At 41.0% G+C, this 13,898-nt stretch overlaps 1 protein-coding gene across 3 annotated transcripts in view; it reads left to right on the plus strand.

Moving 5' to 3' along the window:
• cars1 (cysteinyl-tRNA synthetase 1) overlaps nucleotides 1-13,898 on the plus strand; it is a 30,666-nt gene that overhangs the window by 8,648 nt on the left and 8,120 nt on the right. The window contains exons 1-8 of one of the 3 annotated variants that reach the window (XM_045708586.1): nucleotides 4,289-4,422; nucleotides 6,738-6,968; nucleotides 8,941-9,032; nucleotides 9,632-9,720; nucleotides 12,232-12,328; nucleotides 12,412-12,510; nucleotides 12,762-12,911; nucleotides 13,373-13,513. In XM_045708586.1, coding sequence (XP_045564542.1) covers nucleotides 4,314-4,422; nucleotides 6,738-6,968; nucleotides 8,941-9,032; nucleotides 9,632-9,720; nucleotides 12,232-12,328; nucleotides 12,412-12,510; nucleotides 12,762-12,911; nucleotides 13,373-13,513 — 1,008 coding nt within the window. In that variant the 5' untranslated portion in view covers nucleotides 4,289-4,313. Of the gene's footprint in view, nucleotides 1-4,277; nucleotides 4,423-6,737; nucleotides 6,969-8,940; nucleotides 9,033-9,631; nucleotides 9,721-12,231; nucleotides 12,329-12,411; nucleotides 12,511-12,761; nucleotides 12,912-13,372; nucleotides 13,514-13,898 lie in introns of those variants that run through there. The other 2 variants (XM_045708587.1, XM_045708588.1) reach the window with 2 other exon arrangements.

The following is a 13,898-nucleotide window of genomic DNA, read 5'->3' on the forward strand; positions in this document are numbered from 1 at the left end:
CAAGGATTGAGAATCCATTTCCGGAACCTCTCATCAGAGCCAGAGAAGAAGCGAGAGGGATTACTCCGCCCAAACTGTGTCCACAAAAATAAGACCACAAAGTGAGGAATTTTTGTATGGAGGTCAATGAGAGATTGTGAATTTGGTCAACAAAAAATTGAATTGCTAATTTTCTATGTCAGCCTTATTTGATTGAATATATGTTGTGTAATGGTTAGGTTGTTAAGGAGGCACTGATAGAAGTGGACACACGTGGCATTTTGGCAACTTTGAAAAAAGCAACTATATATCGGAGTTGCGCCTCTTGTTCATATACGTATCTGCCCTCTCATTGGCTAGAATGGTCCCACCTGATCTCGCCTCCTCTCCCTACCTTCCATCTTTGAGGACATGTATTTCCTTTGTTATAGCGGTCACTCAACCGTCTTGTCAATATAATAGATCATCTTTGTCGGAGCCCTATTTGAAAATTGTTTGAGGCAACCATTGAGGTATAAAAAGTCTTCACTATTTACCACCGAAGAGGAAGAGAGAACTCCAACTCGGCGGAAAATCTGTCTCCCTCCAGCAGGTGGCGGTGTATTGTTGTTTCGCCCACCAAGCAAGGAGTTTTTGAATTGAGGTCAATGAAAGTGTCGAATTTGGTCAACAAAAAAATGAATGGTTTATTTGCTCGGTGAGGTTTATTTGATCTAATAGAAGTTTCGTAATGCTTAAGTTATGAGTGTTCTGATATAAGTAGGACACGTGAAATCCTGGCAACTTTGAAAAAACACTTTATGTCGGAGTTGTCTCGAGATGGCTATGCATATGGCATGAGGCTAGTAAAAATAGCATCTCTCTCCATTGAATATAGGCGGTTGATGTCATCAACCCTCATCGAATATTCAAAAAAGGATTACAATAAAGAGATGTATCCACCAATCCGAAGAAAGGATAGGTGGGAGCTAGACAGCCCGCAGATGCCGCTTTGAGGACAATGACTCCCATTGTTAGGGCGGAGAGACATGTTTCTTGTCAGTATATGCATAGTCTTTGGTTACCACAGCCAAAGGCAGAAGTCCCACCTACTCGACCAATCAGATGAGGGAGTGTTATGTCACGTGTGCCGGTTTACAGGTAGTGAGAAACAACCAATCAGATGAGGGAGTGTGATGACGCACGCGTATGCTGCAGGGGCAGATGAGAGACGTGCATTTGTTTTATCTATTGAACCATCAATGATTTGGTTATTTATTAGCTATAATAAAACCAACCGTTCTTATTGCAAAGTGGTAATCGGATGTCTTATTAAAACTCAGCTTGCAAGCTTATGATGTTTGCCTTTACTCATATTTGTAGGTTTAGTCCAATATCATCATTGTTTTTAAAATGACATGTAGACAAACAAATTGACACCTTTATTTTTCTTTATTTTCAAAATCCACAAATAAAACACAGTTTCACAGAAATGTCAATTTTATTGATTGGCTGATTTAAGATAAACTTCAACCCTGTTACTTTATTTGGCACCTAGGTACATACTATAAACATTTATTTAAGTCAACATAGCCGTGCAGTCCGCCTTTTTGGTATTTTGGACCAGTTTCCATCACTGTGGTAAAGCGGCCTTTACTGGTTCTAACGTGTACCTTTCTTGCTGCCAGCTCTTTGCAAACTGTTGGGGGAAAAAATGTGTTTGACCAAATACAATGCTATTTCTCTGTAAACAAATTAACAACAGACTTTCAGCATGCTTATAGAGAAGGGCACTCAACATGTACTGCACTGACACAAATGACTGATGATTGGTTGAATGAAATTTATAATAAGAATATTGTGGGAGCTGTACATTTTTTTTTTTAAACCTTTATTTAACTAGGCAAGTCAGTTAAGAACAAATTCTTATTTACAATGACGGCCTAGGAACAGTGGGTTAACTGCCTTGTTCAGGGGCAGAACGACAGATTTTTACCTTGTCAGCTCGGGGATTCAATCTAGCAACCTTTCGGTTACTGTCCCAATGCTCTAACCACTAGGCTACCTGCCGCCCCCACCATAACCTGTTGTTGAGAAAACGTATGTGTTATGGCGTTTCAACATTTGCCATATCGTGGATTTAGAGCTATCTCTCTAATAGAACTCAGAGGGTTTTCTTTAATGGAAGCTTCTCTAAGGTCAAACATGTAAAGTGTGGTGTACCACAGGGCAGATCTCTAGGCCTTCTACTCTTTTCTATTTTTACCAATGACCTGCCACTGGCATTAAACAAAGCATGTGTCCATGTATGCTGATAATTCAAACTTATAAGCATTAGCAACTACAGTCTTGCTCTTCATTGTAATCAAAGGGCGAATATAAATTATATGCATGCCAGTCTCTCTTGGGTTGTGGAAAGACTGACTGTGTCACTTCTTGTTTTTATAAGAAACATTGTAAATTCCAAATTGTTTGCATAGTCAACTTACACACAGCACTGACACACACACTTACCCCACCAGACATGCCATCAGGGGTCTTTTCAAAGTCCCCAGGTCCAGAAAAAATTCTAGGAAACGTCCAATATTATACAGAGCCATGAGTGCATGGAACTCCCTTCCATCTTATAGTGCAAGTGAACAGCAAACCTGGTTTCAAAAAACAGATAAAGCAACACCTCACGGCACAACGCCTCTCCTCCATGTGGCCTACTTGATGTGTGTATGTTATGACATGTACTGTATGTGTAACTGATAGATGCGTACACACACACACGTTAATGTTTTTAAATATATGTAAATTGTAAAGTATTTTGTCTGTGTTTTTCGTTATGTGTCAGACCTCAGTAAGACTAGCTGTTGCCAATCAAACTATATAAAGGCAGGGTCTTCAAGCTATGGAAGATTTTTTTTTGTACATTTAATTTATTTGGGGTAAAAGACATATACAACAAAATGTACAATGTGGACCCAGAGGATATCACTTGAAAGTATTAATTAAAACGCTTGCTTCCAAAGTGGTCCTCGATGGTAAAAACAATAACACATGCAATGATTAAAAGGCAAGACAAAATTGCAAACAACCATAAATACATTCATTTATATTGACATCCTAAAAAGTGGCACTATTCACAGCACTTTTTCCGAACCTTAAAAATTAACCATATTAATTTCACATTAAAACAATCTATTAATTACACATCATACCTATCATTCAAATGAATACACCTGGCCAGCAGTAGGGGGCACAAGGGGCAGTGGAGTGGTTTCTCTTACTTAGACAGCCTTCTCCAAATGAAAACCTTTTCCTGCTTTTTAAAGCCAGTTCTACTTTTTCTTTGCTTGACCTCTAAGGAGAGGCTATTCCATTGACAAATGCCTGTATAGAAAAACGTGCTCCTCGTAGTACTGTTTACTCTTGGGATTTTACAAGACATAACACTAGCTCTGGTATTGTAACTGTGGTGGTTATAGACCATATCAATGTGGTTTTTCATAGAACCTGGGGCACTATCATTTAAGATGTCAAACATATGATTAAGTTGGCAAAACATTTAATAATTGATTGGATTTAAATGGCACTTTTATAGACCCCCAAAGCTCTTTATAGTGTAAGGGGAAACTCAACACCCTAACCCCACTTATATACTATTTAAAAAATATATATAATTATTGGCCCATCCACCCCCCTCTTTGGAGGACAAAAGTAACTTTGTTTGAAATGTTTGTTTTTGCAGATATTGTTACAAATACATTATTCATACATGGTACTTGTATAGACAGTATTACATGATAGGAATACAGTTTGATCTACACATTACATATTAAATGATACTCATCATGACATACTCTTGCAATAAGGGCCACAGGGTCTTTAGTGACCACAGAGTTAGAACACCCGTTTCAAAGTCTCATCTTCAGCTTTATTGAGAAACATTCCATTGTTAGTGTAGTATTCCAACGTTATTAAAATGAAATGAATGTTGTAAAAGTGTATGGTATAAATTAGTGCTCTGTCTTTGAACTTACTGCCTTGTTCATTTCAGCAGCATACTTCTCTTTGGCTTTTGTCTTTCCCCTGGTGGCATTCATCTTTGTGCAACTTACCAACCCATTTGCCCAAAACCTTTGTCCTTTCTCAATGTTATGCATTTTAGTGGCATTGCCAATTCGTGTTGCCGAATGTCTTTTAGTAATTTGGTTCAAACTTGAACATAATATATTCCATTTCGAAAATGAGGCAGTTCCCGTTAACCGGAACACGCGTCATCACACTCCCTTATCTGATTGGTTGAGCCTTCTGACTCTGTGGCTGTGGTAACTAGTGACGACCATAAAAGCCGTGAGGCAACGCGGATGTCTACAGAATACAGTCATTGGTCTAGACTACAGAGTGTACGTCCGGGCACGTTATTGTTGCATCAGAAATTGCAGACTGTTGACATGTCAAGCTCGGGAGAGTTAGGTAAGTATTGACATCGATGTATGCTTTTAATGTTTCCAAATATCAGCACATGCTCTTGAAGGCACAAATGCGTTTATTCATAATTTGATGCGCGTTCTGAGAATATAAATTATTGCAGGATATTGAATGTTGGCTACGGTAAGGCTAGCTATTTTAATAGTCAATGAAATGAATGCCATTCTACACATCTATAGCGTCATTGTGCAAAATGGTACGCAGCATCATCTGGAGATGTGTGCAACAAAAGTTAAACATTCACCTTCTGCTACCATTTCTGTCAAGCCGTCTACGCATACAGTTTGATGCATAAATTCGATAAATCCGAGGTGTGCATCGCACAGAACGCACTGCAACGGCCATTCTGGTTACACTGTCGGTGTGATCAAGCGGCACGAATGTATTTAAATCAAAGTGCCGTCCAGCGAGTAGTACTAGTAATGGTTATACTACCGTATTACTGGAAAGGGCTGAATCAAGCTTTCGCTTTCACAGTGAATGTCCAGAACATGAGTCATGACAAGTGCTGGAGAGTGACGTTGGATATGAGTATCCTGTGAAAATAGTCCTGACCGGTGTACTTGTGGCTGCGTGATGCTCGGTACACCGGTCACGACTATTTTAGTAGAATACTCATAGCTTACTGGCACTGTCTCCAGCGCTTGACATTGGTCGTGTGCTGGAAAGAAAATGTTCTGTATTGTCACATACACCGGATAGGTACAGTGAAAAGGGATATTCATTTTGAAAGCGGAAGCTCAATTCAACCTTTTCCAGGAATACTGTAGAATAGCAATCAATTGTACAAGCTAGCTAGATGGCTTGTGAAAATATCTGCTGCTACTGCGAGCTAGTAGTCGTCTACAGTCTCTCGACATTGAGATCTCTCCATTGGTAACCCTCCTGCTGTATTCCGGTCGAATTGGACCGATATACAAGTTTTCTCTCTGACAAATGTAGTTCATTTAATCTGATTGTCATAAGGTTCCATGATTTTGTCCACACGGCATCTGAACACACCAAAGACATTTTGATGATTTTCATTACATTTTGGGTGTTTTATTTAACTTTTGTACACCTGTGGTGTTCCTGGTCAAAAATGACTGGTCATTAGACATTAATGGGTGAGACTACAATTAGTGTATAGAATTTAGTTCAGGCACATGTCAATTCCTCAGATGGACACACTTCCATCTCCCAGACCCCCACATGGATGTGTGTTTGAGCACACACACACACCTCACTCCCCTTCTTGGTTCCATGGCAACCCCCACGGGAACCTTTCCCCCACGGGAACCACATGGCATTCTCACAAACAATCACAACATTGTTTCAATAATATATAGAGCTTTTCTAGCAGCTCTGGTATATAAAGCTTTTTTGAGGCCTTGCTCACAATAGATTCTGTGGCAGGACAATGACCAAACAATATACTGTATGTGAGACTCTTGATCATATCTTTGATCATGACACTGGTGAGGAGGAGAGTCCTTGTTAAACTTTGACATGAAGTAGTCTGTGATAAATAGCACAATATGTTTCATCTGAGTATTTGTTATAGTCAAAATAATCCATACATTATGCTTTTTTTTAAACTCAAAACCGAGTTGTATGAGCTCAGGTCTGTGAGGCCTACAGGCCATAAAAATAGCAAATAGAAGTTCAAAAGAACTTGATAAAAAGATCTAACACAACATTAGGTGATAATATATGTATTATTATGGGTTTATAATCAGCTATAATGGGGCGGTCATTTTGGACCGGGAACACAGAATGAATTAACATGAAACGAACACAACAGGAGGGTTAAAGGGACACATTAAGATTTCCTCCTGCACTGTTATGATCTTAGTACAGCTGTGTCATAACATAACCAATGATGTGGTCAAAACACCAACATTTAAGGTTAATACAACATTGTTTATGTTGTCATTTGAGTATTTGTAAATAAACAATGAATATACTGTATATAATGCACATCTCATTGCATCCTGTAACTCCATTTATGAATTTGACAGGTTAGACTTCCATCCCCCAGTTCACCAAACAAAGTGGCAGGGTCAGGTTGTTGAAATGATAGCTTGGGCCTTTAAGTTAATACACCAAATCAGATGAAATAGCCAAAGCTCTTAGCCAGTTGTCAACTTTCAGATGGCATTGATCAGCAAGAGGGTTGATTAACAAATACAGCAGCACAACGTTCTTGGGCATCAATTCTTTGCCTTGTCTAGAGACGAACGAAACCAATCCCAAATTAGTTTGGGTTTTTCAATGGTGTCTTGTCTGTGGGTGAATGTGTGCCGTCTTGTTTTCCACAGCCTTTGATTATGGCTTCTTGCTGCACACAAGTGAGGAGGGCACAGCCACTGTGGCTCTGAATGAGTACCTGAGCTCCCGCAGCTACCTGGCTGGGTTCAGCCCCTCTCGGGTGGACCAGGAGGTCTTTGAGCTCCTGCACAGGCCCCCGGCCCCGCAGCACGTGCACGCTCTGCGCTGGTACAGGCACATAGCAGCCCTGCAGCGGGACACCCCCAGCCCAGATAGCAGCAGTGAGTAGAGTCCAGGGCCCATGGACAGGATAGGGATGCTCCCCTTAGACTAGAGTAGCCCACTGCATAAGGGCAGTCATGGCACCCCCACCTAGACTAGACCGATAGTGCAGGGTCACTTTGGAATGTCGGCTACGGTAAGGAGGCTAGCTATTTAAATAGTCAATTAAATTAATTGCATTCTTCTACCTATGATCAGGCTTCCCGAATATATTTAAATCCGGGATGGGCACCATCTCATCATGAGGGGCTGGAGTGGTTTGTGGGTAAAGGTTGAATTTCGCTTTCACAATGAATGTCATCTTTCACTGCACCTATCTGGTGTATGTGACAATACAACATTAGTTTTTTCCCCCAGAAAATGAGTTATGACAAGTCCTGGAGACGGTGGCCGTAGCTAAGAGTGTTCTGTGAGAGTAGTCCTGGAGACGGTGGCCGTAGCTAAGAGTGTTCTGTGAGAGTAGTCCTGACCGTTGTACTGTTTTCTTCGTGATGCTCGGTATACCAGTCACAACTATTTTCACAGAATACTCATCGCTACTGTCTCCAGCGCTTGTGTTTTGTTATGTTTTATTGTCCCATACACCGGATGGGTACAGTGAAAGATTGCATTCATTGTGAAAGCGAAAGCGCAATTCAACCTTTTCCAGTAGTACGGTAGTATAACCATAAATGGTACTAGCTGGTCACATTAGATTCAGGCTTCTGGCTATACCCTGGTGTTCTGCTGACAGACCCTCTAAAATGAGATGCTACATTAAAGCTGGTGGGCCTATCCTTCATTATTTCAGGAGCAATACATTGGGCAAGAGCTTCATAGAAGCTTAATAGTGTCAGATATTTCCCAAACCCCTGTTCAATATGGACTCATAGTGTCAGATATAGCCCAAGCCCCTGTTCAATATGGACTCATAGTGTCAGATATAGCCCAAGCCCCTGTTCAATATGGACTCATAGTGTCAGATATAGCCCAAGCCCCTGTTCAATATGGACTCATAGTGTCAGATATAGCCCAAGCCCCTGTTCAATATGGACTCATAGTGTCAGATATTTCCTAAGCCCCTGTTCAATATGGACCCATAGTGTCAGATATAGCCCAAGCCCCTGTTCAATATGGACCCATAATAACATTTGCATGATTAGCATTTCGGTATCATCGAAGTCTGTAACTTATTTTCAGGCCTGTATTCATTTGTCAACCGTGTTAAAGGCTGGTGGCAGGAGGACCACCGTTTGGTTGTTTCATTGGACTATTTCCCATCCCTGAATTATTTAAAAAAAAAATCATCACACTTGTGTTCCTTCCTGTGTGGGTTTTGTGTTTGTTTTTCACACACACTTTGAGGGCTAGCTAGTGTGTTGCTTTCCATCCCTCCCCCCACTCAAACTAAGTCTACTGGTAGCAGGCCTGCATCTTTGATGAAGGCCCACAGACTGCATGGTGTTCCTGTACTCTGGAGACCAGGGGTGGTTGTCATCAGACTGCATGGTGTTCCTGTACTCTGGAGACCAGGGGTGGTTGTCATCAGACTGCATGGTGTTCCTGTACTCTGGAGACCAGGGGTGGTTGTCATCAGACTGCATGGTGTTCCTGTACTCTGGAGACCAGGGGTGGTTGTCATCAGACTGCATGGTGTTCCTGTACTCTGGAGACCAGGGGTGGTTGTCATCAGACTGCATGGTGTTCCTGTACTCTGGAGACCAGGGGTGGTTGTCATCAGACTGCATTGTGTTCCTGTACTCTGGAGACCAGGGGTGGTTGCCATCAGAATAGAGTGGTGGCTTGCATACCCTCAGACAGTTGCCTGCTCAAATCACTAAAATGTCTTCGTTTTAATTGGTGAATCCAGAGATTTGAGGGAATTCAATTCGATAATTTGCCTGACCTTAAATGTGACACCATTTAACAGCATGCCCTCTTCAGAGAAACGTTTGACTAATGTTCTTATTAAATGTGTCCTCTGTTTTTTAGTAAAAGGAAAGAGGGTCCAGCCCTCCTGGTCTGCCCCAGCCGGGTCCAACCTGCCAAAGCTGCGACTCTACAACAGCCTCACACGCACCAAGGTGACATGTTGACCTTCTTTTGTTTTGCTCGTTTGAGTGCCATTTTGGGTGGCTGAATCCTTATGATCAAATAGGAAAGAAAGACACTGAATGTCAATGTACGCATAAAGGTTTACATTTTGATCCCATCTCTGTAGCTCAGTTGGTAGAGCATGGCACATGTGACACCAGGGTAGTGGGTTCGATTCCAAAGAGCACCCATACATAGAATGTATGCATGACTGTCGCTTTGGATAAAAGTGTCTGCTAAATGTACTATTATGTATACCAGACTGTTATTATTGGATAAAAGTGTCTGCTAAATGTACTATTATTAATACCAGACTGTTATTATTGGATAAAAGTGTCTGCTAAATGTACTATTATTAATACCAGACTGTTATTATTGGATAAAAGTGTCTGCTAAATGTACTGTTATTAATACCAGACTGTTATTATTGGATAAAAGTGTCTGCTAAATGTACTATTATTAATACCAGACTGTTATTATTGGATAAAAGTGTCTGCTAAATGTACTATTATTAATACCAGACTGTTATTATTGGATAAAAGTGTCTGCTAAATGTACTATTATTAATACCAGACTGTTATTATTGCAGGAGTTGTTTGTTCCCCAGAATGGAAACAAGGTGTCGTGGTACTGCTGCGGACCCACTGTCTATGATGCCTCTCACATGGGACATGCCAGGTAAAGTTCACTTCAGGAAGTAACAAGACGAGCAGTTTGTGACAGCCACACCGCGCCGCAAAGAGCTGTTTACTCCAATAGGTTTAGTCAAATGAAATCAAATTTATTTATATAGCCCTTCGTACATCAGCTGATATCTCAAAGTGCTGTACAGAAACCCAGCCTAAAACCCCAAACCCCAAACAGCAAGTAATGCATGTGAAAGAAGCACGGTGGCTAGGAAAAACTCCCTAGAAAGGCCAAAAACCTAGGAAGAAACCTAAAGAGGAACCAGGCTATGAGGGGTGGCCAGTCCTCTTCTGGCTGTGCAGAGTGGATATTATAACAGAACATGGTCAAGATGTTAAAATGTTCATAAATGACCAGCATGGTCAAATAATAATAATCATAGTAGTTGTCGAGGGTGCAACAAGCACGTCCGGTGAACAGGTCAGGGTTCCATAGCCGCAGGCAGAACAGTTGAAACTGGAGCAGCAGCATGGCCAGGTGGACTGGGGACAGCAAGGAGTCATCATACCAGGTAGTCCTGAGGCATGGTCTTAGGGCTCAGGTCCTCCGAGAGAAAGAGGGAAAGACAGAATTAGAGAGAGCATATTTAAATTCACACAGGACACCGGATAAGACAAGAGAAATACTCCAGATGTAACAGACTGACCCTAGCCCCCCGACACATAAACTACTGCAGCATAAATACTGGAGGCTGAGACAGGAGGGATCAGAAGACACTGTGGCCCCATCCGATGATACCCCCGGACAGGGCCAACAGGTGTAGTCTATAGTCCAATAGGTATAGTCTATAGTCCAATAGGTATAGTCTATAGTCCAATAAGTATAGTCCAATAAGTATAGTCCAATAGGTATAGTCCAATAGGTATAGTCTATAGTCCAATAAGTATAGTCCAATAGGTATAGTCTATAGTCCAATAAGTATAGTCCAATAGGTATTGTCCAATAGGTAAAGTCTATAGTCCAATAGGTATAGTCTATAGTCCAATGGGTATAGTCCAATAGGTATAGTCTATAGTCCAATAGGTATAGTCTATAGTCCAATAGGTTTTGTCCAATAGGTATAGTCTATAGTCCAATAGGTAAAGTCTATAGTCCAATAGGTATAGTCCAATAGGTATAGTCTATAGTCCAATAGGTATAGTCTATAGTCCAATAGGTTTAGTCCAATAGGTGTAGTCTATAGTCCAATAGGTAAAGTCTATAGTCCAATAGGTATAGTCCAATAGGTATAGTCTATAGTCCAATAGGTATAGTCTATAGTCCAATAGGTTTAGTCCAATAGGTGTAGTCTATAGTCCAATAGGTAAAGTCTATAGTCCAATAGGTTTAGTATATTGTCCAATAGAAAATAGTCCTGACCGTTGTACTGTTGGCTTCGTGATGCTCGGTACACCACGGTCATTACTATTTTCACAGAATGCTCATAGCTACTGTCTCCAGCGCTTGTCATGACTCATGTTCTGAGGATAATAATAGATGTTTTATTGTCACATACACCGGATGGGTACAGTGAAAGATGACATTCATTGCGAAAGCGCAATTCAACCTTTTCCAGTAATACGGTAGAAATAACCATAAATGGTACTAGCTGGTCACATTAGATTCAGGCTTCTGGCTATAGTCCAATAGGTATAGGTATAGTCCAATAGGTATAGTCTATAGTCCAATAGGTATAGTCTATAGTCCAATAGGTGTAGTCTATAGTCCAATAGGTGTAGTCTATAGTCCAATAGGTATAGTCTATAGTCCAATAGGTATAGTCTATAGTCCAATAGGTGTAGTCTATAGTCCAATAGGTGTAGTCTATAGTCCAATAGGTGTAGTCTATAGTCCAATAGGTATAGTCTATAGTCCAATAGGTGTAGTCTATAGTCCAATAGGTATTGTCCAATAGGTTTAGTCCAGTAGTCACAAATAGAAGAAGAAACCAGAAATATGTCATGAAAATGCAGGTGAGGTGGCAAACCTAATAAGGGCTCACCTAACTGGCATTTAAATTATTTTAAAGGTGCAGTATGTACCTGACCGACCCAACCAAATTCACATAGAACAGATCTACCGCTTCTTAGACAATTTTTCTATGTGTGATATTTCTATGCTGCCGTTCTTAAGTTTTGTTTTTGCATCTTTTACTTTAGGTTTTGTAAACCAGCTTCAAACAGCTGAAAATACAACCGTTTGTGATTATGGGAAATATATTTCAGTGGTTTAGATGGTACAATGAGTCTCTACACTACACTTGTTTGTTTTGTCACATAAACTGAAATTAGGCGAACTATTCGAATTTTAGCAACCAGTAAATGGGGGAGTGATTTCTGCATAGTGCATCTTTAATGATTACATTTTGATGGAACAAGGGTCACACTTTCCTGACTAATAACTGTTCTGGAAAAGAATAGTCTAGAACTAAGACTATTTCCTGCTGTAGAACCTTTAAATCAGTTTCAATTTGAATGTTAAGATGTGTCCAAATCAAATGATTGATTCCTTTTTGTTTTTCAGATCTTACATATCTTTTGATATCCTCCGAAGGATTCTGATGAACTATTTCAAATATGACGTGTTCTACTGCATGAACATTACGGACATCGATGACAAGGTAACCAGCAGTGGTACAAAACAACATGTTGTGAAAAGTGAACAGTTGGCTGAATGGTTAGTGATCATTTGTCTGTCTGTCAGATCATCAGGCGGGCCAGACAGAACTACCTCCTGGAACAGTACAGGGAGAAGAAGCCAGCGGCTGCCCAGATACTGCAGGATGTCCTTAGTGCCAGAGGGGTAAGACATCAAACGTTTTATAGTGTCTACAAAGTTAATGACAAATGAATCAGTCATTATTTACAGGTGTGGCTGCGTGATTGGTCATCTGTGGAACAGTGGCATGTCCTGGGCATACTCTCAGGTTGTAAAGTTCACCCCTGTGTGGGGGGTGAGAATGAACCCTTCCATATATAGAGAGAGTGGTGAGCTTTGGCTCTGGATGTCACATTACCACATCTAACATCCCATTCACTCCATATCATTTGCAGCCCTTCCAGGCCAAGCTGGCCGAGACCACAGACCCAGACAAGAAACAGATGCTGGAGAGGCTGGACTCTGCCGTCGCTGCTGCCCTGGGACCCCTGCAGGGGGCGGTGGAGAGCAAGGCTGGGGAGGCTGACATTCAACACCTGGCTCAGGTAACATCTCCTCTCTGCTGTATAACATGGATCTCTACGCTTCCTGACAAGTCTAATACACTTCCAGAGGTTTGGACTGAGCTACCTAGTCAAGTCACATTTGATTGTCTCGACACAGTCCAGTGGAGGCTGCTGAGGGGAGAAGGGCTCATAAATCAAATCAAATGTATTTATAAAGCCCTTCTTACATCAGCTGATACCTCAAAGTGCTGTACAGAAACCCAGCCTAAGACCCCAAACAGCAAGCAATGCAGGTGTAGAAGCACGGAACGGAATGGCATCAAACACCTGGAAACAATGTTTTTGACATATTTGATACCATTCCACTGATTCTGCTCCAGTCATTACCACGAGCCCGTCCTCCCTGATTAAGGTGCCACCAGCCTCCCGTGCGACGCACTTTACGAAAAAGAAAACCAGAGACAACAGAAGTCAAATGTGTTCTTTTGTTCTTTTCGAAGGTGTTACTGGAGAAGGCCAAAGACCTGCTGTCTGATTGGTTGGATGCTCAATTTGGCAGTCAAGTGACCGAGAACTCCATCTTCTCTCTTCTTCCAAAGTTCTGGGAAGGGGAGTACCACAACGACATGGACGCCTTGAATGTAGGTGGAAGCACAAACAACCCAGATTTTATCATTCATATAACATTTATATTTAGAATGAATTGTATTTTACTATGACCTTTTCTAGTGTCAGTGCTCATTATCAGATGAGTAATCTGGAATGTAGGTGGAAGCACACATAACTATTATGTCACATGACCTGAATTTGAACCTTTTTTATTTAAAGTGTTTTCATCAAACTGTCCTCTTTTCTTTTTATGTCAGATGGTCCAGCACCATCCTCAGATCATTTCTTCTCATTTCTGGATAAGAGTTAAAACACAGGATCAAATCTTATGTCACACGATTATGCAAAAGCATGGGGCCCTATCACATAAACCATACAGTATTTTAGCAGTAATATAACATTAATATTTCTAATTGT

This window comes from Salmo salar, chromosome ssa26, assembly GCF_905237065.1.
Source record: "Salmo salar chromosome ssa26, Ssal_v3.1, whole genome shotgun sequence".
Taxonomy (NCBI): Eukaryota; Metazoa; Chordata; class Actinopteri; order Salmoniformes; family Salmonidae; genus Salmo; species Salmo salar.